Consider the following 26,588-nt stretch of genomic DNA (forward strand, 5'->3'; position numbering starts at 1 on the left):
ATTCCTCCTCATCATCACAGCTAGCTAGCTGCCACCGAGTGGCCCAGCACGGAAGCTAGCTATGAGCCAGGCCCACCTCCCGGCCCGCTCAGTGATCACTCGGCTACACAGCTGATGCCGCCAGGACTCTTCCCGGACTCTTTCCCAACACGGCTAGAATTCCACTACTCCACCGGATCCTTGCTGTAAACTCTGGACCTTCGCACCGGGTCATCACTGCTAGCTAGCTGCTACCGAGTGGCTATAGTTGCTAACTCCCCTGCCCCGAAGCTAGCACCAGTTAGCCGCGAGCCAGGTGCATCTCCCGGTGTTAAAGGAATATAACAATTCCTATATGTGTTCATTAACCAATTCAATTGAAATCACTCTTGTCTGTTTCTTAGAATTTGTAAGATCCTTATTTGCATAAAATAGACAGAGACCAGTCTACCAAAATTACACAATAGCATTTATTCTCGAGAGCATTGGTCCTAATACAATGTACATTGGTTTATATACCTCACATTTCGTCATAATGGTCTCTCCTCTCGGATACAATGGCAATATAGTTCACAAGCCTTCCCACATTGTCTGCCACCTGTTAAATAATCTACTACAAGCCCAAGGTCTCCCCCCTCCCTGGGTAGGGACAGAATGTCCTGTAAGGAACACAGTATTCCAGCCGGTCTGACGATAGCTCCATTAGTTTCTAACAAGGAACAGAAAGTCCTTGTTCTAATTTTTGACTAAAACTACACACATTATATTCAGTATTATGATTATAATAAGATTCACACATTCATACAGTAACATAGTAGTATTCTGTTGAGTTATATTTCTAAGTTAAATGTATACATAATTTAGTCATTATTCATAAAAAATCCCATAACACCCGGGTAGCAAACAAAATTACTACAACCACAATACCTCTTTTGCCAACTGGCCTGGACCCTTAGTTGACACGAAGCCCCGCCGTTCCACCACGACTGGTCTGCTGACATAACTCCATCCGCTGTGCCCCCAACCAGCCTTTGCCGGACGTCGGAGCAGGCGCATCTACTAGCCCTGGTCTGCTAACTTTAAACGCTGTGTCTCCCGCTTGCTAGGTAGTAACAACTACCCAGCGGCTTCCCTGTTTCATCTATTGCTGTTCACTGGACCCTATGATCACTTGGCTACACAAAGAGGCGTTGTCCTTCTGCAGCTGTTTTATAACCTGGTCATGTCGAGTGATGGTATCTTTAATGGTGCTAATGCGTATCTCAGCCTCAGTCGTTTTCAAAAGGAGATCGTTCAGGGAGGATTTCAGGTCGTCAATGGAAGAACGGAGTTCAGACGATTTCTTGTAAATTTCCAGTGAAAGATCTTTGTTACTATCTTGAATTTCCGGGAGGAGAGTTTTTTATTTTACTTGTTTTATTTATTTCACCTTTATTTAACCAGGTAGGCCAGTTGAGAACAAGTTCTCATTTACAACTGCGACCTGGCCAAGATAAAACAAAGCAGTGCGACACAAACAACAACACAGAGTTACACATGGAATAAACAAACGTACAGTCAACAACACAATAGAAAAAAATATATATACAGTGTGTGCAAATGAGGTAAGATTAGGGAGGTAAGGCAATAAATAGGCCATAGTGGCGAAGTAATTACAATTTAGCAATTAAACACTGGAGTGAATAATGTGCAGAAGATGAATGTGCAAGTAGAGATACTGGGGTGCAAAGGAGCAAAATTAAAAATAACAATATGGGGATGAGGTAGTTGGATGGGTTATTTACAGATGGGCTATGTACAGGTGCAATGATCTGTGAGCTGCTCTGACAGTTGATGCTTATAGTTAGTGAGGGAGATATGAGTCTCTAGCCTCAGTGATTTTTGCAATTCGTTCCAGTCATTGGCAGCAGCAATAATTTAAAGGAACTGGAAGGAAAGGCGGCCAAAGGACGAATTGGCTTTGGGGGTGACCAGTGAAATATACCTGTGCATGCTACGGGTGGGTGCTGCTATGGTGACCAGTGAGCTGAGATAAGGCAGGACTTCACCTAGCAAAGACTTATAGATGACCTGGAGCCAGTGGTTTTGGTGAGCAATATGAAGCGAGGGCCAGCCAACGAGAACATACAGGTCATAGTGGTGGGTAGTATATAGGGCTTTGGTGACAAAACGGATGGCACTGTGATAGACTGCAAGATGGCGTAGCAGTGCAGACGTGGTTTGTCGTTCTCCCCTGTACATTTTGTATTTTTCGTATTTTTTTTGTATATATTTCCATTTATTTTCAAATTAAATATACCCTCCGGTAACATGCCTCACTCAATTTGATACGGAGCCGCTATTTTTAGACCTTTTAGCCAGAACCTCCATCAGCAGCTAGCCATCAGAAGCTAACCAGCTAATTAGCTACTAGCTATTTCGTCATTGTCAGCCACTGCTAGCGGCCTTTACCTTCGGCACAGACACCAGACGCTTTATTCAACTTGACAGCCTGCCAGTATCGGACTGTTTTCTCCGCTACAATGCCAGATTCCTGCCGTAAGCCCTGGTCCATTCCTCCTCATCATCACAGCTAGCTAGCTGCCACCGAGTGGCCCAGCACGGAAGCTAGCTATGAGCCAGGCCCACCTCCCAGCCCGCTCAGTGATCACTCGGCTACACAGCTGATGTCGCCAGGACTCTTCCCGGAATCTTTCCCAACACGGCTAGAATTCCACTACTCCACCGGATCCTTGCTGTAAACTCTGGACCTTCGCACCGGGTCATCACTGTTAGCTAGCTGCTACCGAGTGCCTATAGTGGCTAACTCCCCTGCCCCGAAGCTAGCACCAGTTAGCCGCGAGCCAGGTGCCTCTCCCGGTGTTAAAGGAATATAACAATGCCTATATGTGTTCATTAACCAATTCAATTGAAATCACTCTGTCTGTTTCTAAGAATTTGTAAGATCCTTATTTGCATAAAATAGACAGAGACCAGTCTACCAAAATTAGACAATAGCATTTATTCTCGAGAGCGCTGGTCCTAATACAATGTACATTGGTTTATATACCTCACATTTTGTCCTAAATGTCTCTCTTCCTCTCTGATACAATGGCAATATAGTTCACAAGCCTTCCCACATTGTCTGCCACCTGTTAAACAATCTACTACAAGCCCAAGGTCTCCCCCCTCCCTGGGTAGGGACAGAATGTCCTGTAAGGAACACAGTATTCCAGCCGGTCTGACGATAGCTCCATTAGTTTCTAACAAGGAACAGAAAGTCCTTGTTCTAATTTGTGACTAAAACTACACACATTATATTCAGTATTATGATTATAATAAGATTCACACATTCATACAGTAACATATTAGTATTCTGTTGAGTTATATTTCTAAGTTAAATGTATACATAATTTAGTCATTATTCATAAAAAATCCCATAACACCCGGGTAGCAAACAAAATTGATCAATTGGCTACATAGCTGATGCCTGCTGGACTGTTCATTAATCACGGTACTCCATTCTGGTTTTTTTTGCTTATCTGTCGGCCCCAGCCTCGAACTCAGCCCCTGTGAGTAGTTAACTGACCCTCTCTGCCCATTCATCGCTATTTTACTTGTTGTTGTCTTAGCTGAGTAGCTGTTGTTGTCTTACCTGTTGCTGTCTTAGCTAGCTCTCCCAATCAACACCTGTGATTGCTTTATGCCTCGCTTTATGTCTCTCTCAAATGTCAATATGCCTTGTATATTGTTGTTTAGGATAGTTATCATTGTTTTAGTTTACTGCGGAGCCTCTAGTCCCACTCAACATGCCTCAGATAACTCCTTTGTCCCACCTCCCACACATTTGGTGACCTTACCCAGCACAACTAGTATGTCCAGAGATGCAACCTCTCTTATCATCACAAAATGCCTGGGTTTACCTCCACTGTACCCGCATGCCACCATCTGTACACTATGCCCGAATCTATTCTACCACACCCAGAAATCTGCTCCTTTTATTCTCTGTCGCCAACGCACTAGACGACCAGTTTTGATAGCCTAAAGCCGTACCCTTCATACAGTAACATAGTAGTATTCTGTTGAGTCTCTGTCTTCTGGACAGAGACGTTAGCCAGGAGTAGCCACTCGGATAGCAGCTAGCTAGCTGCGATGATCCAGGTGAAAAGGTACAGAGCTTACGGTAGGAATCCAAAGATGTGGAGATTTGGTGGAGAAAAGCAGTCTGGTATGCTCTGGGTTGAATCGCGCTGTGCAGACTGGCAGGAGTTGACCGGGCTAAGGTTAGCTGATGACCGCTAGCAGTGACTAACTGACTACTAGCTAGTAGCTAGTTAGCAGGCTAGCTTCTGTTGGGGCTTCCGATTCTAAAGTATAGAAAATAGCAGATCCATACCAAATTGGGTGAGGCGGGTTGCAGAAGAGTATGTTGAAATTGAATTTAAAAATATAAAAAATATATACAAAATATATACAAAATATATACGAAGAAAAAATATATATATACACGGGACATGAAAAGACAAGACATCTGAACTGCTACGCCATCTTGGAGATTAAACGTAGCAAGCATGCCGGCAGACTCTGAAGAGGCTGCTGAGAGCAACAGTCTCGAATTATCTTGGGATTCAACAAAGTTTTGGTCATCCTTCTTGCCTCTTGGCCGGAGGTCCATGGCTCTTTGGGAAGGTATGTAAAATTTCAAGAACTTTGAACGTTTCTTCCAGTGTAGTTGCAAAAACCATCAAGCGCTATGATGAAACTGGCTCTCACGAGGACCGCCACAGGAAAGGAAGACCCCGAGTTACCCATGCTGCAGAGGATAAGTTCATTAGAGTTAAATGCACCTCAGATTGCATCCCAAATAAATGCTTCACAGAGTTCAAGTAACAGACACATCTAAACATCAAGGAGACTGTTCAGAGGACACTGCATGAATCAGGCCTTCATGGTCAAATTACTGCAAAGAAACCACTTCTAAAGGACACCAATAAGAAGAAGAGACTTGCTTGGGCCAAGGAACATGAACAATGAAAATTAGACCAGTGGAAATCTGTCTTTTAGGTTGATGAGTCCAAATTTGAGATTTTGGTTCCGACCGCTGTGTCTTTGTGAGATGCAGATTAGGTGAACAGATGATCTCTGCTTGTGTGGTTCCGACCGTGAAGCATGGAAGAGGTGTGAAGAGGTGTGATGGAAGAGGTGTGATGGTGTGTGGGTGTTTTGTTGGTGACACTGTAGGTGATTTATTTACAATTTAAGGCACACTTAACCAGCATGGCTACCACAGCATTCTGTAGAAATATGCAATCTTATCTGGTTTGCGTTTAGTGGGACCATTATTTGTTTTTCAACAGGACAATGACAAAATACAGCTCCAGGCTGTGTAAGGGCTACTTGACCAAGAAAGAGAGTGATGGAGTGCTGCATCAGATGACCTGGCCTCCACAATTGCCAGACCTCAACCCAATTGAGATGGTTTGGGATGAGTTGGACTGCAGAGTGAAGGAAAAGCAGCCAACAAATGCTCAGCATATGTGGGAACTCCTTTAAGACTGTTGGAAAAGCATTATATGTGAAGCTGGTTGAGAGAATGCCAAGAGTGTGCAAAGCTGTCATCAAAGCAAAGGGTGGCTACTGAAGTTGAAGAATCTGAAATCTAAAATAGATATTTTGATTTGTATTTTGGTTACTACATGATTCTATATGTGTTATTTCATAGTTTTGATGTCTTCACTATTATTCTACAATGTAGAAAATAGTACAAACAAAGAAAACTCATTGAATGATTAGGTGTGTCCAAACGTTTGACTGGCACTGTGTGTGTATTTATATATATATATATATTTGTTTAATAATAATCTTAATATGTCACACATTTGAGTATTCTGTGTGATAATTTGGTGTGTCTAAAAGTGTCAATGGTGTTACTCTATTTAAATTAAGGGAAATTAAATTGTGAGCCAAATTATAAATCATATGTCATTAGAAATGAAGGACCTTATATTTAAGCATCTGGGGCTTCCATTTAAAAAAAATCCTTAGTTTACCTATAATGTGTCCTTGATGTTACTAATCAAAAAGTTATTAAGCTGCCTTATTAGTTGATTTAAAATGAGAAGATTTACCCAAAGACATTGAAATCATGAAAAATTTTGATTTTTTTCTCTCCCCAAAATGCTATTCCCAAAAGCCACCTCAATCTAAGAATAACCATAGAGGTCTCTAGTTGGATATAATCCATTTTTGCCAAAGTTCTTAACTGGGTGGGGATTCCTATGAGTTGGGAGTGATCAGCCAATGATCTGCGCATTGGCTTCTTCTTCAAATTGGGTTGCCTGATTTGTAAATGGGTTTAAGCTGTATCACTGCCATTTAGTGGCCAAAATACTTGAACGACACAATATTTGGTTCAGGACACCAGCACTGCAGGTGGCGTTAAATTACCATTATAAGCTTTTTCGTTTTTTTAACACAAAAGAAGGAAATTGACTACTTCAAAATGGAGATAGCCTCAATGTTGCTGCCTATGCTGTCTTAGATGCCATAGTATGACAGATACAGTATATTACAAAAGCATCCATCCATACAAGGCCTAATACAACATTTTGTGCAGTGTGTTTATGTGTGTGTGTGTGTGTGTGTGGATAAAAAGAAAAAGGCATATTTCCTCTCGACCATGAACAATAAAGTAAACTTTATATTTGTTGCGTCAGCCGTCGTGCATCATAAAACACTGTTGCACACTCAATAAAGATTCAAAGGTTAACCTTCATTAAGAAGTAGCAATCACAGCACAAGTGATTTTGGCCTTGTTCTCTGTACTTGCTTTTAACACACACAAGCACAAACACACACACACGCACACACACGCGCACACACACACACACACACACTGCGGGGAGATGTTTGTGGGTTAATAACTCGTTCTCTGATCAAGGTAGAGGAAACGGTTTGTTATTAAGACCAGCGCCCAAACATTCCTCCAGGAATTGGGTTTGTGAGCCGTGGGTTACACATAATATGGCCCTGCACTGCGGACCAGAGTTGCGAGATGCATTTAAGCTAAGTAGGAAGAAGAAATAGAACAGAAGCTTGAAAATAAATACTTTATCTCTGCCTATAAATACTTTATCTCTGCCTATTTGAGCTTGACTGGCTTAATAACCTAATAGAAACTTCCCAAAATTGCAAACCCTGCCCATCTGGCACTCCAGGCAGACTCTAGCAAAAAACGTATTGCAACAAGTATTTGAAAATAGGTATTTGACCCAGGTCTGCTACAATGATACACATTGAGCTCTGAACAGCTTGTAGGATGAGAAAGCACACACACACACACATACACACGCACCCGAGGGGATGGGCGGGGGGGAGTGGATCTCCAGGAATGGGATTCGGAAGGAGGTGGGTGCTCTCCTTGCGACCTCTGCGTCTCCGTTGTTAAGCAGCAGGTCCACAATCTCCTGGGTCCACGTGGTTCCTGAAAGACAGGAAAGGTAGAGGGGCCCATTGAAATATAATTACTAGAAGCCACTCAGACCCCGGCAAGTTGACTGGAACACTCATGGGTACCGCCAACAGTCCACCTATCACAGATGATTGACTTGAATGAGAATGTCCATTCTAGTAATTATATTTCTTTGGAATTTACATTACTCCAGGGGTATGCAGTGGACATTCCAAACCAGTGGCCAGTACAATTATTGTGTTCTCCCACTCCAAAATACCCACATGAAAAAAATATTATATGGTGTAAATACTTTAGTATTCACTGTAGTTTTTTTGCGGACTTTACTGTAGTATTCACTGTAGTGATTTTGCGGACATTCTGTTGTATTTACAGTTTACTATAGTTTAAATACTGTAGTAAAAAAACTGTAGTATATACTATATGAATTACTGTAGTGCTTTTTTGGACTGTGGTATACTGTAGTATTTATGTAGCATTTTGGCAGACTGTAGTATACTGTGTATTTTTTTGTGGACATTACTATAGTATTTACTATAGTGTTTTTGTTTTATTATCTTTGACATAGAAGTGGGGGCTTTAACCTTCAGGAAATGTACTGGACAAATACTAAAAGAGCCCATTTTCCATAACCTGTAGGTAGGACTGGGGTCTGAATGAACAGTTCAGAGCTTCTATTATTTTCTATAACCTGTAAGTAACACAATATATGGTCTATACTTGGCATATACAGGTAACTGCCAAAATAATGGAGACACTTATGTAAATTAGGGATGTAAAGTATATTGAAAGTAGGTTCTTCCAGAGAGGTGTGGTTCCTGAGGTCATTAAGCAATCAACCTCCCATCACACTTAGGGTCATGTCTAAAAATAGACAGTGCTATCAGGGATCTTTGGGACATCCCTGCCCCAGTGGTGTAAAGTACTTAAGTAAAAATACTTTAAAGTACTACTTAAGTCGGTTTTTTTTGGTATCGGTACTTTACTTTACTATGTTTTATTTTTGACTACTTTTACTTTTACTTCACTACATTCCTAAAGAAAATAATGTATTTTTTACTCTTTCCTTGACACCCAAAAGTACTTGTTACATTTTGAATTCTTAGCAGGACAGGAAACTGGTCCAATTCACGACCTTATCAAGAAAACATCCCTGGTCATCTCTACTGCCTCTGATCTGGCGAACTCACACAAATGCTTAGTTTGTAAATTATGTCGGAGTGTTGGAGTTTGCCCCTGGCTATCCATCCATATATATATAAAATGTATTTGTCAAAAAATGTAACAACTGCAGATTGCCCCTTTAACATCTTCGGGATAGGGGGCAGCATTTTCACTTTTTGATAAATAGCGTGCCCAAATTCAACTTCCTGTTACTCATCCCCAGAATATAAGATATGCATAGTATTAGTAGATTTGGATAGAAAACACTCTGAAGTTTCTAAAACCCTTTGAATCATGTCGGTGAGTATAACAGAACTTATGTAGCAGGCAAAACCCAGAGGACAAACCATTCCGATTTGTTTTTGAGGTCACTGTCTATTCAATGAGATTTCATTGGGAAACCAGATTTCTAAGGGACTTGTTTGCAGTTCCTACCGCTTCCACTGGATGTCACCAGTATTTAGAAATTGGTTGAGGTTATTCCTTTGTGTAATGAAGAAGTACGGCCATCTTGAATGAGTGTCACTTGAAGTGTACTTTTTGAGAGAAGCGCATGACTCGAAAAGTAGCGCTTTACATGTTGCGTTTTTGTATATTTGTTCAGTATAGAATCAATACCAAGGTGCATTGAAGCTGTTCTGGCTCGTGGTGACCCAACGACCTATGAAGACACTTTATGTTGGTGTTTCCTTTATTTAGTCAGTTACCTGTATGTTTCTCACTTATGGGTGGCACAAATTGAGATATGGGGGAGGGAAATAGGCAGGGTATATGCAAATTAAATACTGTAGTATTACTATGATAAAACAACTATAGTTTTTCTGCGGACTGTAATGTTTTTGCGAACATTACTGTAGTACAGTGTTATTCTTTTACCTATTTTACGTAGTAAGTACTACACAAGATCAAGGGATACTACAGTGTGAAGTATAGTATTGTACAGTATACTACAGAATCATATAGTAAATACTGTAGTATTCTATAGAAAAGTATTTTTTCATGTGGGTAGTCTTCTGTTGAGATACTGTAACTCCACAACGACCCAGGTTAAGAAGATCAAGCTATGAACCACAATCCAAAATCTATGAAAAGGATAAGCACCTTATTGTTTTCAGGATTCGTGTGCTTATCTGGTTCATTCATTTTGGTTTGAGGCATGTAGCTAGCACAGGAGGCACCTTAATTTGGGAGGACGGGCTCATAGTAATGGCTGGAATGGAATTATTGGAACAGTATCAAACACATGATCTACATGCGTTTGACACCATTCCATTCACTCCATTCCAGCCCTTATTATGTCCTCCCCTCACCAGCCTCCTGTGAAGCTAGCTCTAGACAAACGATGCCGTGGTGTGTGGACTCATCTTGGCGTTCGACTACTTTTAAGGTCTCAAAATATCTGACAAACTTTGATTTCATACTTGTTCCTTTGATCTAGCCTTGTTAAACCAGCCTGAATCCTGTGACCACATCATTCTGCGAGTGCAGTTTTCAGTCTGGTTAAACCAGGCTACCTTTAATCATCTGTGAATGACAAAATCAATTATAAATAACCCATTTCCAGTTACCTGCTTTGGGGTAGGTGGCAATGAGGAGATCAGAGGGATCGGGGCAGAAGGACCAGATAGAGTCCCAGTTGTGGACAATGTGGCACATGAGAGGGACCCCTTGGATCTTGATCAGGGGAAAGCGGTGGAATGCGTCACCCGCTGCCGCGATGGCCTCGTTGTACGACAGCTCTTCTTTCCCAGCCATGACTTCAAATTCCTCCACGAGGAAGCAGAACCACAAGCAGACCACAAGGAGACCAAGAGAAGACCACAGGGAGCCCAAGAACGTAAAAGTGTTTAAGTCCGGTATTCTGCTTATCTTCTTGGAGTGGTTGGTCCTCTTTGTCAGTATGCACAGAAAGTTGACTTGCTTGTTCTTCTCTCTGTATCACTCTAGCTTTCTAACATCTCTCTCTCTCTCTCTCTATGCAAGATCTCTCACTTTTCTTTTGTTTATCCTAAATAGCTTTCTCTGTATCTCATGTCTGCTGAAGACGAGAAAAGCACAGAAGAGTATATGGGATCTGTCTCTACCTTAGCTGCTGTAGATTCAGGTGTCTGCTCTCAAACTAGTCTCTGTCTACTCTACCTCTCCTTGTTCTTATTCTCTCTCTCTCTCTCTCCCCCCCCCCCCCCCCCCTCTCTCTCTGTAACATTTGACTATATGATCTTACTCCCTTCTTACTATCCCTATCTCCTAGAATATTTGTCTAGGCCCAAAACGTTCTCTCCCTTCTCCTACTCTGTTTTTAACCTCCTCTCTCTGGCTGAGTGCTGTCTGCCTGCTCTGAGCTCTATCCCGGTGTAAGCCATTCCGACTTCCTATACTAAAGTGCCCTTATGTAACTCCCCAGGCCAGACTGAATTCCACTTTCTTTTTTTCTTTTTTTTACCAGTGAATCTGGAGTTCGAGGGAGGGACAAGGGAGTGTCTAGAACTATCTGTTCCAAACAGAGCAGCTAGCCAAATATTCCTTCGGCTATTTACTTCCCAAGTAAAAACAGGTTGCAAAAGTGTAATTAGGAAATAAACAAAAGACAGCACAAGAACATTTGATTGACATAGATTAGTTTAATTAGATAAGTATTCACTTTTTATATTATGGCTGCTTTAAAATTCTCCTGCTCACACACACATTTTACAGTTCCCTTGGATGGCCTCTTATGAAACGTTGAAGCCTGCTAGTTTGCAAACACTCCCTAAAGTTAGTTAACTTTCGACTTAAGTCCTATAGTTGTCTAGTCCTGTGAGACAATGACTGGAGCAACAGGCCTCAGGCACTTTGGCAGTCAACATTTTTTCACAAAAGTCTGCTCTCATGTGTCCGTACTCACACTGCCTTGTTGAAATATATCCGCCCGCACATGACATAGTTCAATGTCTTATATATAAAAAGAGTGGACGTTCTGTAACTCAACATCTCGACATCAAGTAATAAAAGCAGAATTAACAACAGTAAGTTTAGAGGGAGACTAAAACAAAATACTGTTGCTTCCATGCAGGATATGAATGTTGAAGAGCTTTAGCAAATATATGAATACAACATTAAATCATTTGGTACCTCTTGCGTTACATTTGAGTTAAGTAATCCGTGTGCACCAAAAAAAAAATGTTTTAGAATTATTATTTTTTATTTTTTTACTAAAACAAGTTTACATCTTTACATTCAGGACATGTAAACAAAAACGTAATGTTCTGTGTGCGTTAAACACACAGCGACCGACAACCGAACGGCGCCGTTGAATGTAACATAATTTCTCCTTGGAGGCCCTACTTTTTGGAATGCTGCTGACCATCTCGCTCCAGCAGATACACACTGGTCCCAGAAGTGGCTGCGATCAGGCCTGTCCACTTCCCCGCCAGACACACGGACGAGCCGAACACGGCCGAGGAGAGGCCCAGCAACCTGGACTCAGTCTGAGTGGGAAGGGAGAGGGAGAGGAGGGAGAGCAAGGGGGAGAAAGAGAAAGAGGGAGGGTGAGGAGGAGGAAGAAGAAGGGGAGGAAGAGTAAAAGAGAGACAAATAAAGACAGAAATAGAAAGAGGTGGTTGAAGAATATTAGATTTCTGTGAATTCATAATTATATTCATTTCTTCAGTGTTGATTTGAACAAATATATCTATTTCCATGCATTATTAGGACAAAGAAGTGCCATTGATTACCAGATGAGAACAACGGTGAAGGACCTTGATGTGATTATATTGAGAAGTGTCACCGGCCACATCATCATGATCATGCAAAAAGCATCATTCCAATATCTTGAAAACATGACTGCTGACATGCAAAACATTTTGGGACTGTATCAACAGTGGACTAATGAAAAAAAAAATCAAAAAAATAGTTTTGAGTGGATTGTCCCTTTAACCTTTGATTGATGGAGTCTGTTTTTTTTTTACTATACCATCAGAGGGTATAACAACAACGTGCTGTAGGAGGAAGGTAAACAGTTGCTAGCTAAGAGGTGCCATTTTTTGTTTATAAAGTGCATAAATAAATATTTTATCGCTTCTCTCAGAGTTTTGCTTACTGTATAAACGACTCACCGCGCAATAATAGACTTGAACAAAGCTGCAAGATATCTTACTTCACAAGAATTCCTACATAATTATAAACTTTACTACTTTATACTGTACCTAAAATACCAATATACTAACCGTCATAGTCCACCTGTTAATGACTCTCAGCATATTTGATTGGCTCCCAGCTGCCACGATATGATCCTGGCCAAGCCAATGGCATGTGTATATCTGTGTGAACAACAATTTGACACAAGCACTTTCAGAACAAATAATTCCAGAAGGGTTCTTTGGGTGTCCCAATGGGATAACCCGTTAAAGAACCCTTGTGTTTTCCAGGTAGAACACTTTTGGTTCCAGGTAGTACCCTCTGCGGAAAGGGTTCTACATGGAATCGAAAACGGTTGTACCTGGAACCCAAAAGGGTTATTCAAAGGGCTCTCCAATGGGGACAGCCGAAAAACTGTATTAAGTTCTAGATATAACCTTTGGAATAGTAGTTGAGGTTTAGATCATTTTTTTGTGTGGCTATATTGATGGACTCACTTTGCTCTCTCCTTGGTAGTCATGAGGCACTTCAGTCACTTTCTGACCTGAGACATAATCCCAGATCTAAAAGAGAGAGAGAAAAAGTGCAAGAGAGAGATAAGTATGCATGCTATGCATATATGCATGCATTGCAGCTGTCTTTGTCTGCACCCACTTTGGCACCCAAATATCCCAATACATTGTGTAATAAGCTATAGTTTTAGGGTCATGCCCTGGTATCAATATGGAGATAATAATCACATTGATTGAAATAGGAAAACAATTGTTAAAAGTTTGTGTAAAGCTACAGTACCTGAGCTGAGGGGAAAGCATTTTGTATTAAGACGAAAACAATAACATGTTTGTCAAAGTCAGAGACAATGATTGCAGGATTATGTGATTTACTGTAACTAGACAGATCTCTAACCTTTAACCATGAGAAAGGTTACCCTAAACCTCTCAGTATGTACTGAATAAAATCGGATTACTTCTGGATGACTATCCTTGGTTAGCCTGCAACTGCCTTCTCAGTTTATGCTGCAAACAGATACACTGCGTATACAAAACATTAGAACACCTACTCTTTCCATGACATAGACTGAACAGGTGAATCCAGGTGAAAGGTACAAGTATGATCCCTTATTGACGTCACTTGTTAAATCCACTTCAATCAGTGTAGATGAAGGCGAGGAGACAGGTCAAACAAGGATTTCTAAGCCTTGAGACAATTGAGACATGGATTGTTTATGTGTGGCATTCAGAGGGTGAATGGGAAAGACAAAAAAATGTACTGTAGGTGCCTTTGAACACGGTACTGTGTGGTAGTAGGTGCCAGGTGCACCAGTTTGTGTCAAGAACTGCAACGCTGCTGGGGTTTGGACAAAGTCATAAACCCAACCTATTTCTCTTCTTAAAATCTGATTTGAAACCTAACCCTAACCTTAATCCTAACCCTAAACCCACTGCTAACCTTATGCCTAACCCTATCCTTAAATTAGCCAAAAAGCTTATTTTTGTTTTCATAAATTTTAACCATATACACTGTAGCTAGTTGGAACTATCAATCTTGGGCAAGTGCTGGCTCAACTTCCTCCTGCATCTTCTTGATTTACTGGCATCACTGGCTAAGAGGTCAGCTGCACTGTCAAGTTCCAGGGAAAGCTTTCCCAACCCACATTTTATTTTAAATAATTCATTTAAATACTATTACAGTCTAGTACACTGTTTCCCAACTCTGGTCCTTGAGTACCCCCAACAGTACATATTTTTGTTGTGGCCCTAGACAAGCACACCTAATTCTACTCGTCAAATAATCCTCAAGCCCTTGACAAGTTGAATCGAGTGTTGTTCATTTAATTTTTTACTGTAATATGTCTGCACATTTTTCAAAAGTTATCTGGGCTGTGACTTAATCTTTGTATTCTGATTACGTCATCCCTGTTACATGTAATCCGTTACTACCCAACCCTATTTGTTTGTTGCTGTGTTGTCACCTCCAGTGCGTTGTCCCTCCTCCAGGAGCCAGACAGGATGTGGTTGACAGCTGGATCGATCTGAAGCGTATCACCACACACGTGAGGACCCGAAAGCATCCTAAAAGCGGGGTAGACAAAGATAATGCCTTATAAAACCTGTCCATGGCTAATCTGGATGCATACACCATAATCCTGACGCATAAACCATAATGATTGAAGACAAATAAAACAATTACAGTTTTACCTGACAGAGTGCTGCTGTCTGGTATCCCAAAACTGCGAGAAGACAAATATTATTAGACAGATATTTTAAATAAATGTATTTAATTGAATTGAATGACTTTCCCTGGAAAATCACCTTGCTTGCCACAGCAGTTTCTAAATTGATCTACTTAAACAGGCGTGTCAAACGAAAATTCCTGGAGGGCCATGTGTCTACAGGTTAGCACTCCTACCTTGTACTTCAATGATCAATTAATGTCATTGTCACCGCTCTAGGTCTTAACTGAATACGAATTTACAATAAATAACATCAATAACAAAAGCCAAGAGATACACAGGCCTGCAGGAATCGAGTTTGACACCCCTGTTCTAGAACAAATGTATGAATGTGGTCTCTAGTTACTAGACCAGACTAGTGTTCACAAACCACAAATCAAGCTTCTTAAGATTTTGGGATTTTATACAGTAAACTGCAATTGTTACCTGTATGGTGTTGTCCCAACCCCCAGAGATGAATTCTCTCTCCATCTCTGGGTGAAAAGTCACTGCGAAGACCCGAAAACAATGTCCATCCATAACTGTTCTTGTGGAGCTGAAAATAAAATGGTGGAAAATAAATACAACGACCTAAAGTGACTCAAAATGTGTTTATTTTGTAAAGGAAGATTGGAGTTCCGACCTTCTCACATATTTTGTATTTATTTGACAGCACACTGGAAGAGACAGATGAGAAGTGCTAAAACAGAATTAGTACCCACTTCGCTAGGAGTATATTTGGTCCGGGGGGCTAACCACAACACCAGACTCAGGCACACTCAAATGTTTTATTTTAAATAATGATAAAATTGTCATAATGTTCCACATCAGGAAAAAATTGTATTGTAGAAAATTTTGCTTTCAGGGATTACTAATGTTTTACCCACCTGGCCTTGCAGGTCATCAGTCTCTGGTGAGTGGAGAGGTCATACAGATGAATGGCTGAGTCGGACCCCCCTGTGGCTGCTTTCTCTCCAGAGGCGGAGACGGAGAGCGAGAGGGTCTGTCTCTGTCCAACTCCTCCCTCTCCACCTCCAGTCTCCCCCACGTCTCTCACCCCGCACAAACACTCTCCTCCCCACACGTACCAGCTCCTCACAATGCCGCTGGCATCTCGAGGAAGCGACACAGGAGAGAGGAGTTGGTAATTGTCCATTTCAATACAGAGGAGAATCCTTATTTCTCCCATTGACATTGATGCATGATTATGTGTTAGTTAGTGGGATTCACCACACACAGTGCCTAGTGAAAGTACTCACACCCTTGCAGTTTTCACATTTTGCTGCTGTTAAGGAATTTAGCCCCAGCTGCAGCCCCACGCTAGGGAATACTGTGTGTGCACTAAAGCTGAAAGCTAGATTGTGTCACTGGCGGTCTGGGGGGGGAACTTCATGCAGAGCTAACCATCAATGGCTGGGTTTGTCTGTGGTCTGGGATCCAGGAGACCCAAAGTACGAAACATACTGCACATGAAATAGATACTTTTATAGTTTTCTGTATATTAGAGAATCCCAATGATGCATGTCTATCAATAGCTCTCTTTCAATCGGTCAATTTCAGTACAACATACTATAGGGAGTCGCACTTTCACGGCTTCGGTTGAAGGATACACAATCATGCCTGACAAGGCCACCTTCCACAGGTGATAAGCATGAGGCTCGGATTTATTCCTTTAATTATTCCTTTCTTCATGTCGGTGTGAACAGGAACGATTCGCGCTAGTAAAACAAAACAATTGGAAAACTAGATTGCTTTAGAGTGGTAGAGTGTGCTCAGCCCCTGGACATTGTGTGCTGAAAGTCTTCTAATCACAAACTATTACTTTTTCTTCAATTTGTTGGTGCAATGAGTAATATGGCTAAGAAAACGACAAAGATGACGATGGCTACAAGCTGGGTTCGGGGTCGAGATCATGTCCCCAGTCATGTGACTATAACATTTCTCTGAAAGACACTCATGATCTATGTATAGTTTGTCTTAGCTTGGAACACTCGCAGGAAGCCCTCCATTGAACCATTAGTGTGCGCATTGCCACGTACTGCGTACAAACTCCTTGGAAAGATGTGTAGCGTTCTTGAGAAATCTTGGAATTACCTCGGCCCAGCCGAGGTGCAGGAAGCAGAGTTGGATTGGTGGTCGGAGCAAAGGACTTGTCTAACTAGGCGTGGGGTATGTGGTGGCTGCCCGCTCCCAACCTGGTTCCTGTGCGCTCTGGGGTATGGGAGGCTACTCGAAGAGATAGCTCCAACACTGCAGTAACACCTAGCAATAAAAAATTAAAAACAACACACATAATACAGATATTATTAAATGTTTTTATTAAGAAATATCAGAACGATGTTAGAAACTGGAATACAAATATATATATACATATAATGTATATAAACATATCAACATATATATATATATATATATATATATATAAGCATGTATACGTACAACAGTAGTTATATAGGATGAGACATGACTAGAATAAAGTATTTACAGTGTACTTGGAAAGTATTCAGACCCCTTGACTTTTTCCACATTTTGTTACGTTACAGCCTTATTCTAAAATGTATGATTTTATCCCCCCTCATCAGTCTACAAACAATACCCCATAATGACAAAGGAAAAACTGTTTTTTTATATTATTTTTTACAAAATGTATAAAGAATAAAAATAGAAATATCACATTTACATACATATTCAGACCCTTTACTCAGTACTTTGTTGAAGCACCTTTGGCAATTACAGCCTTGAGTCTTCTTGGGTATGACGCTACAAACTTGGCACACCTGTATTTGGGGAGTTTCTCCCATTCCTGTCTGCAGATCGTCTCAAACTCTTTCAGGTTGGATGGGGAGCGTTACTACACAGCTATTATCAGGTCTCTCCAGAAATGTTTGATCGGGTTCAAGTCCGGGCTCTGGCTGGGTCACTCAAGGACATTCAGAGACTTGTCTTGAAGCCACTCCTGTGTTGTCTTGGCTGTGTGCTTCGGGTCGTTGTCCTGTTGGAACATGAACCTTCCCCCAGTCTGAGGTCCTGAGCACTCTGGAGCAGGTTTTTATCAAGGATCTCTCTGTACTTTGCTCCGTTCATCTTTGCCTCAATCCTGATTTAGTCTCCCAGTCCCTGCCGCTGAAAAACATCCTCACAGCATGATGCTGCCACCATCATGATTCACCGTAGGGATGGTGCCAGATTTCCTCCAGACGTGACGCTTGGCATTCGGGCCAAAGAGTTCAATCTTGGTTTCATCAGACCAGAGAATCTTGTTTCTCATGGTCTGAGAGTCTTTAGGTGTCGGGCTGTCATGTGCCTTTTACTGAGGAGTGGATTCAGTCTGGCCACTCTACCATAAAGGCCTGATTGGTGGAGTGCTGCAGAGATGGTTATCCTTCTGGAAGTTTTTCCCATCTCCACAGAGGAACTCTAGAGCTCTGTCAGAGTGACCATCGGGTTCTTGGTCACCTCTCTGACCAAGGCCCTTCTCCCCCGATTTCTCAGTTTGGCCAGGCGGCCTGCTCTAGGAAGAGTCTTGGTGGTTCCAAACTTCTTCCATTTAAGAATGATGGAGGCTACTGTGTTCTTGGAGACCTTCAATGTCACAGAAATTGTTTGGTACCCTTCCCCAGATATGTGCTTTGACACAATCCTGCCTTGGAGCTCTACAGACAATTCCTTCGACCTCATTGCTTGGATTTTGCTCTGACATGCACTGTCAAATGTGGACCTTATACTGTTGGGTTCTGAGAATATGAAAATATACTTATTCATGTCACTAATGGAGTGCTGTTATTTAGAGGGTCTACACCAGAAGTTAATGGTTATAGGAGGAAGGTATATCGTGTGTGCAATTAAGCTTGGAATGTGTTGAGTGCAGGGAAGCGATTACATGTGGCAGGCATTGATAAGGGGAGAGAGCAATGGATTAGTGATGGAGGGGGGTTGAGGTCAGGTCCGGTCACCTTCAGGGAGATATAAATGTTTATGGCCCGTATCACTAGGGTCTTGCCTAGCAGTAAAGAATGATGTTTCTACAGACATGTAGGAGACTCAGCCTATGAGGAACGGTTAAATATCAGTGCTTGTGTGAAAATGGTTTTGTCTAATGCAGCTGTATTGATCCTCTGGGAATAATAAACTTGGTTAAGCTTTCATAGTGTTCATATAGTTTTTTACTCTGAGAATTAGAACCTAACAATAGACAAGTGTGTGCCTTTCCAAATCATGTCCAATCAATTGAATTTACCATAGGTGGAGACCAATCAAGTTATAGAAACATCTCAAGGATGATCAATGAAAACAGGATGCACCTGAACTCAATTTCGAGTCTCATGACAAAGGGTCTGAATATGTACAGTTGAAGTCGGAAGTTTACATACACCTTAGCCAAATACATTTAAACTCAGTTTTTCACAGTTCCTGACATTGAATCCGAGTAAACATTCCCTGCCATAGGTCAGTTAGGATAACCACTTTATTTTAAGAATGTGAAATGTCAGAATAGAATTGGCGAGAATGATTTAATTCAGCTTTTATTTCTTTCATCACATTCCCAGTGGATCTGAAGTTTACATACACTCAATTAGTATTTGGTAGCACTGCCTTTAAATTGTTTAACTTGGTACAAATGTTTCAGGTAGCCTTACACAAGCTTCCCACAATAACTTGGGTGAATTTTGTCCCATTCCTCCTGACAGAGCTGTTGTAACTGAGTCAGGTTTGTAGGCCTCCTTGCTCGCACATGCTATTTCAACTCTGCCCACACATTTTCTTAAAGATTGAGGTCAGGACTTTGTGATGGCCACTCCAATACCTTGACTTTGTTGTCCTTAAGCCATTTTGCCCCAACTTTGGAAGTATGCTTGGGGTCATTGTCCATTTGGAAGACCCATTTGCGAGCAAGCTTTAACTTTCTGACTGATGTCTTGAGATGTTGCTTCAATATATTCACGTACTTTTCCTGCCTCATGATGCCATCTATTTTGTGAAGTGCACCATTCCCTCCTGCAGCAAAGCACCCCCACAACATGATGCACCCCGTGCTTCACGGTTGGGATGGTGTTTTTCGGCTTGCAAGTCTCCCCCTTTTTCCTCCAAACATAACGATGGTCATTATGGACAAACAATTCTATTTTTGGTTCATCAGACCAGAAGACATTTCTCCCAAAAGTATGATCTTTGTCTCCATGTGCAGTTGCAAACCGTAGTCTGGCTTTTTTTTACAGCAGTTTGGAGCAGTGGCTTCTTCCTTGCTGAGCGGCCTTTCAGGTTATGTCGATATAGGAATTGACTCAAATTACAGCGGGGCAAAAAAGTATTTAGTCAGCCACCAATTGTGCAAGTTCTTACACTTAAAAAGATGAGAGAGGCCTGTAATTTTCATCATAGGTACACTTCAACTATGACAGACAAAATAAGAAAAAATAAATCCAGAAAATCACATTGTAGGATTTTTAATGAATTTATTTGCAAATTATGGTGGAAAATAAGTATTTGGTCACCTACAAACAAGCAAGATTACTGGCTCTCACAGACCTGTAACTTCTTCTTTAAGAGGCTCCTCTGTCCTCCACTCGTTACCTGTATTAATGGCACCTGTTTGAACTTGTTATCAGTATAAAAGACACCTGTCTACAACCTCAAACAGTCACACTCCAAACTCCACTATGGTCAAGACCAAAGAGCTGTCAAAGGACACCAGAAACAAAATTGTAGACCTGCACCAGTCTGGGAAGACTGAATCTGCAATAGGTAAGCAGCTTGGTTTGAAGAAATCAACTATGGGAGCAATTATTAGGAAATGGAAGACATACAAGACCACTGATAATCTCCCTCGATCTGGGGCTCCACGCAAGATCTCACCGCGTGGGGTCAAAATGATCACAAGAATGGTGAGCAAAAATCCCAGAACCACACGGGGGGACCTAGTGAATGACCTGCAGAGAGCTGGGAGCAAAGTAACAAAGCCTACCATCAGTAACACACTACGCCGCCAGGGACTCAAATCCTGCAGTGCCAGACGTGTCCCCCTGCTTAAGCCAGTACATGTCCAGGCCCGTCTGAAGTTTGCTAGAGAGCATTTGGATGATCCAGAAGAAGATTGGGAGAATGTCATATGGTCAGATGAAACCAAAATATTACTTTTTGGTAAAAACTCAACTCGTCGTGTTTGGAGGACAAAGAATGCTGAGTTGCATCCAAAGAACACCATACCTACTGTGAAGCATGGGGGTGGAAACATCATGCTTTGGGGCTGTTTTTCTGCAAAGGGACCAGGACGACTGATTCGTGTAAAGGAAAGAATGAATGGGGCCATGTATCGTGAGATTTTGAGTGAAAACCTCCTTCCATCAGCAAGGACATTAAAGATGAAACGTGGCTGGGTCTTTCAGCATGACAATGATCCCAAACACACCACCCGGGCAACGAAGGAGTGGCTTCGTAAGAAGCATTTCAAGGTCCTGGAGTGGCCTAGCCAGTCTCCAGATCTCAACCCCATAGAAAATCTTTGGAGGGAGTTGAAAGTCCGTGTTGCCCAGCAACAGCCCCAAAACATCACTGCTCTAGAGGAGATCTGCATGGAGGAATGGGCCAAAATACCAGCAACAGTGTGTGAAAACCTTGTGAAGACTTACAGAAAACGTTTGACCTCTGTCATTGCCAACAAAGGGTATATAACAAAGTATTGAGATAAACTTCTGTTATTGACCAAATACTTATTTTCCACCATAATTTGCAAATAAATTCATTACAATGTGATTTTCTGGAATTTTTTTCTCATTTTGTCTGTCATAGTTGAAGTGTACCTATGATGAAAATTACAGGCCTCTCTTATCTTTTTAAGTGGGATAACTTGCACAATTGGTGGCTGACTAAATACTTTTTTGCCCCGCTGTATGTATATTAGCCTATCAGAAGCTTCTAAAGCCATGACATCTTTTTCTTGAATTTTATAAGCTGTTTAAAGGCACAGTCAACTTAGCGTATGTAAACTTCTGATCCACTGGAATTGTGATACAGTGAATTATAAGTGAAATAATCTGTCTGTAAACAATTGTTTGAAAAATTACTTGTGTCATGCACAAAGTAGATGTCCTAACCAACTTGCCAAACTAAAGTTTGTTAACAAGAAATTTGGGGAGTGGTTGAAAAACGAGTTTCAATGACTCCAACCTAAGTGTATTTAAACTTCCGACTTCAACTGTAGGTGAAACCGGGCTGGCTAAACAAGTGCTGCGTAGTATGCTAGCCAGGTTGGCTACTCGCCGAGGCAAGCTAGCAATTACTACCTATTCCTCCCTCTCCACAGTAGAGTTTCTGGGGTACAGTACATCTCTTATTTAGTATATGTAGCGTTAAGTCACTTGGTTATTCTAAACGGGTTGTGCTGTGGTCAAAGAGTTTAGCTAGCCTAGCTTTGAAAAGCCTCCTGGCTAACGTCGGCTAACATGCTTCACTTCCAGCAATGGGAATCTTACTAGCTTCCCCCCAGCATTATGGCACCCCAATCCTATTTTCAATTCCTGCAGTTGGAGGGAGTGGAGGAAGCGAGGTTTACTTGCACCTCCGATGAGGAAGCAGCTCCCAAGCACTTGGCTGGGGTAACCCCCAGGGCGAGGGGCATTGGCACGGGTCTGACTGAGTAGTGCGCCCCTCCCCCAAAAAAATACTGTGACAAGAGTGCCCCCACGTTTGGTTATGGTCCAAATGGAGTACTACGTCAGCCATTGCCAGAGCCCCCTGTGCCCGTAAATAGGCCAAGCTTCATTCAGGCTATGCAGTCTCACACAACGTACAGTACCAGTTTGGACACATCTACTCATTCAAGGTTTTTTGAAAGTTTCTTCAAGTGCAGTCGCAAAAACCATGGTTAAACCATTAACCAGCATGGCTATCACAGTATTCTGCAGCGATACGCCATCCCATCTGGTTTGCGCTTAGTAGTGGGGCTATCATTTGTTTTTCAACAGGACAATGATGCAAAACACACCTCCAGGCTGTGTAAGGGGTATTTGACCAAGAAGGAGAGTGATGGAATACTGCATCAGATGACCTGGCCTCCAAAATCACCCGACCTCAACCCAATTGAGATGGTTTGGGATGAGTTGGACCGCAGAGTGAAGGAAAAGCAGCCAACAAGTGCTCAGCATATGTGGGAACTCCTTCAAGACTTTTTGTAAAGCATTCCTCATGAAGCTGGTTGAGAGAAAGCTTAGAGTGTGCAAAGCTGTCATCAAGTCAAAGGGTGGCTACTTTGAATAATCTAAAATATGTGGTGATTCCACATGTGTTATTTCATAGTTTTGATGTCTTCACTATCATTCTACAATGTAGAAAATAGTAAAAAAATAAAGAAAAACCCTTGAATGAGTAGGTGTGTCCAAACTTTTGACTGTTACTATATGTTAAATGCTTGTCCATGTTTAATGCTACCCCCTCTGTTACCCTGCGTTCCACAGGGTTTAAGGGGTATATCAATCTCTCCAGGGTGAGAGTAATAAGTAGGGTCTCTGGCTACAAGGGGGCGTCCTTTCCCCAAAGGTGGTTCATTATTTGTATTCATTGTTGATTCCTGCCCGTAGCTCACTCGTCCCTATTAAGTGTCCAGTGATACAGGTTATGGGCTCTATGGGCGATTAGTTGTTGGTAGCGGAGTCGAGGGAATGAGCAGGGTTGGACACGACCACGCTATTATCCCACACACATTCTCTGTGGTTCATATGATCCCTGAAATGAGCTGTCTGGTGTCAGGTCAATGCTTTTCATTCCTGGGAATTAAGAGTCAATTATTATTCACCCCTGTATGTTAGAATAGAAGGGGTCAGTTTTTCAGAGCTGTCTCGGGACTCTACGCTGACATTTTTACAAGAAGCACATGTGCTTCTATGTTAACAAATGTAAGCGCACACAAATACATTTAGGAGCACAATGATAATATTTGAGGAAGAGAGTTTTATGATAAGAAATGACGAAAAGTGCATGGATAAAAGTTTTTGGGAGTGTTCCACGCTCAATCAAGCACAATGTACCCTCAAATATTCAGTAATTTAGGTGAGACAAAAATGATCAGCTGCCCCTTTAAGGGGTGGGCCATTAGCGTGATGTGTCTGTCAGAGATTTTCCAACAGCTCTTCTTTTTGCTAGTAGTTGAGCGAGCTCAAACTAACATTGACAAACAACCCAGCGTGTGACCAAAACGCTATAAATAGCCAAGAAACACGAGGACAAAGTCACACTTTAGTAGACTTTCGGGTAAATTCGACCAACTTCTATGCTAAAAATTACTCTTTCAGCCCTTCACTCACAGTGCTCTTAGCCCCGTTGCTGCATGAGTGGTGGTATTACCTTGCGCAACAACAACAGTGCCAGTGTTGAAAGATTCATTTGATGGGATTCATAGTTCTTTGTGCGATTAGCTACCAGCTATGAGGCAAAACGTCAGAAATAAAATAAATAAAACTTTAAAAGTGCACATAGCCGCTATCTCAGTGTGTCATGTGGGAAAATGACGGAACCTCACTGGGGGCTCAAAACCTGGTGGTGCGGTTCCTGAAAGGTTACGCAGTCTCAGACCGGTCTCTAAACCTACTGCGCTCGCATGGGACTTGGCGCTGGTGTTGGAGGCACTCTGGAGTCTGTGGATCTGAAGATCCTCTTCTACAAAACCTCCCTGCTCATGGCTTTGGACTTGGCTAAATGTGTTAGGGACCTCCACGCATTATATGTACACCCTTCCTGTATGCCCCAGGCGACTCCAAGGTTACGTTACGTCCAGTCCAAATGCAGCCTTCGCCCCAAAAGTCATGGCTATTTCCTACAGGTCGTTAGCTTTTGAACTATTTTCCTTTTTGCCTCCTTCTGAAAAACAACAGAGGTTCCATATCCAGTGTCCAGTGCCAGCTTTATGCACGTACATTGAAAGGACCCCGGGATATCCGGTTATCTGAGCAGCTTTTTGTCTGTTTTGCTAATCCACCTCGCAGCAAGGCGCTCTCTAAACAGCGTCTCTCCCACTGGATTATCTCCCTGGCATATTATCAGCAAGCGACAAGGGTTACCTAGCGGTGTACGTTCCCACTGCACCAGGGGTCTGGCAGCATCTAGGGCATTGTTTAAAGGGTTAACTACAGGAGATATTTGTGCTGCAGCAAGTTGGGCATCACCATACACTTTTGTGAGGTTTTATCGCTTGGATGTCACTTCTCCCCGTGTAGCCCACAGCGTGCTTATTATGGCTGGGACTGGGGAAAGTCACTAGGCAACGTGTCGTGTGCGTAATACCCAGACTGTCACATCTGGCGGGGTCAGATCTGGGTGGTCTGCCATGGGCTGTTTTATTTAGTATCTGTTGGGGTCGGCTTGGGGTGTGATTATATTTCTCCATAGTATGTTGTACTGAAGTTGACCAACTGAAAGGGAACGTAATATTGTGACTATAACTACTGTTCCCTGAAGGAGGGAAACGAGGTGCAACACCTGTTTTCCCCCCCGTTTCTGGGCTCGATGAAGAGCGGTATTACATTTAAGGAATGAATCCGAACCTAACGTGTATCACCTGTGGACGGCGGGACTTCCAACGAGGCGTGTATTTCACTGGCCTTGTCAGGCGTGATTGTACACTGAGTATACAAAACATTAAGAACACCTGCTCTTTCCATGACATAAACTGACCGGGTGATTCCAGATGAAAGCTATGATCCCTTATTGATGTCACTTGTTAAATCCACTTTTGAATTGTGCTTTTGAATGGGGTATGGTTGTAGGTGCCAGGCGCACTGGTTTGTGTCAAGAACTGTAACGCTGCTGGATTTTTCATGTTCAACAGTTTCCCGTGTCAATCACGAATGGTCCACCACCCAAAGGAAATCCAGCAAACTTGACACCACTGTGGGAAGCATTGGAGTCAATATGAGCCAGCATCTCTGGAATGCTTTCGACACCTTGTAGAGTCCATGCCCCGAAGAATTGAGGCTATTCTATAGGGACAGCCAACTCCGGTCCTTGAGAATCACATTCGTTCAGTCAGAAGCGTTTTGAGTTACGATAGCAGTTGAAATCTGAGCATTTTGACTAAGTCTGCGTGGAACAAAAACAGACTTGTTATTGTGCATAGAATTAGAATGACTAGAACAGACATTTCCGTTCAAGGTTAGTAGCAGTGTTGCGGAGTAGTTCAACTAGTAATTTAACTAATTCAATTAGTAATGAAATAAGTAATTTATCCCATGTGGCTCAGTTGGTATAGTATGGTGCTTGCTATGCCAGGATTGTGGGTTCTATTCCCACGGGGAACCAGTACAAAAAATATGAAAATGTACACTCTGGATAAGACCATCTGCTAAATGACTAAAAGGTCAACTACATTTTGCAGTAGCTTGGTGGTAGTTGAACTATAAAAAATATATATAATACGCAACATGCAACAATTTCAAAGGTTTACTGAGTTACCCTTCATATAAGATAATCAGTCAATTGAAACAAATTCATTAGGCTATAATCTATAGATTTCCCATGACTGGGAATACAAATATGCATCTGTTGGTCACGGATACCTTAAAAAAAAAAGTAGGGGCGTGAATCACATCTCCTTCGCATAGAGTTGATCAGGCTATTGATTGTGGCCTGTGGAATGTTGTCCCACTCCTCTTCAACGGCTGTGTGAAGTTGCTGTATATT

The 26,588-nt window shown here is 42.0% G+C and overlaps 2 protein-coding genes across 2 annotated transcripts in view; both read right to left on the reverse strand.

Moving 5' to 3' along the window:
• LOC139365828 (sulfotransferase family 1, cytosolic sulfotransferase 6) overlaps nt 1–11,005 on the reverse strand; it is a 34,726-nt gene extending 23,721 nt beyond the window's left edge. The window contains exons 1-2 of the mRNA XM_071102898.1: nt 10,162–11,005; nt 7,313–7,441 (exon numbers count right to left, since the gene is read on the reverse strand). Of these exons, the coding sequence (XP_070958999.1) occupies nt 7,313–7,441; nt 10,162–10,348 (316 nt within the window). The 5' untranslated portion in view covers nt 10,349–11,005. The remainder of the gene's footprint in view (nt 1–7,312; nt 7,442–10,161) is intronic.
• A 1,970-nt stretch (nt 11,006–12,975) lies between these two features.
• LOC139365893 (small ribosomal subunit protein RACK1-like) lies at nt 12,976–16,077 on the reverse strand. Its single transcript, XM_071102950.1, has 6 exons — nt 15,809–16,077; nt 15,369–15,477; nt 14,908–14,939; nt 14,682–14,781; nt 13,207–13,272; nt 12,976–13,044 (listed from the first exon to the last, which is right to left on the reverse strand). Exons 1-6 carry the CDS (start codon nt 16,075–16,077, stop codon nt 12,976–12,978), a joined length of 645 nt encoding a protein of 214 aa, XP_070959051.1.
• Nucleotides 16,078–26,588: the final 10,511 nt, after the last annotated feature.

Source organism: Oncorhynchus clarkii, chromosome 14 (genome assembly GCF_045791955.1).
Source record: "Oncorhynchus clarkii lewisi isolate Uvic-CL-2024 chromosome 14, UVic_Ocla_1.0, whole genome shotgun sequence".
In the NCBI taxonomy this organism is placed as follows: Eukaryota; Metazoa; Chordata; class Actinopteri; order Salmoniformes; family Salmonidae; genus Oncorhynchus; species Oncorhynchus clarkii.

Coding starts and splice junctions, on each gene's coding strand:
- LOC139365893 (XM_071102950.1), bottom strand. CDS start 16,077: ATGGACAATTACCAACTCCTCTCTCCTGTGTCGCTTCCTCGAGATGCC. Junction 15,478..15,808: donor CTGATGACCTGCAAGGCCAG/GTGGGTAAAACA, acceptor TTTTATTTTCAG/CTCCACAAGAACAGTTATGG. Junction 14,940..15,368: donor GTTGGGACAACACCATACAG/GTAACAATTGCA, acceptor GTCTTCTCGCAG/TTTTGGGATACCAGACAGCA.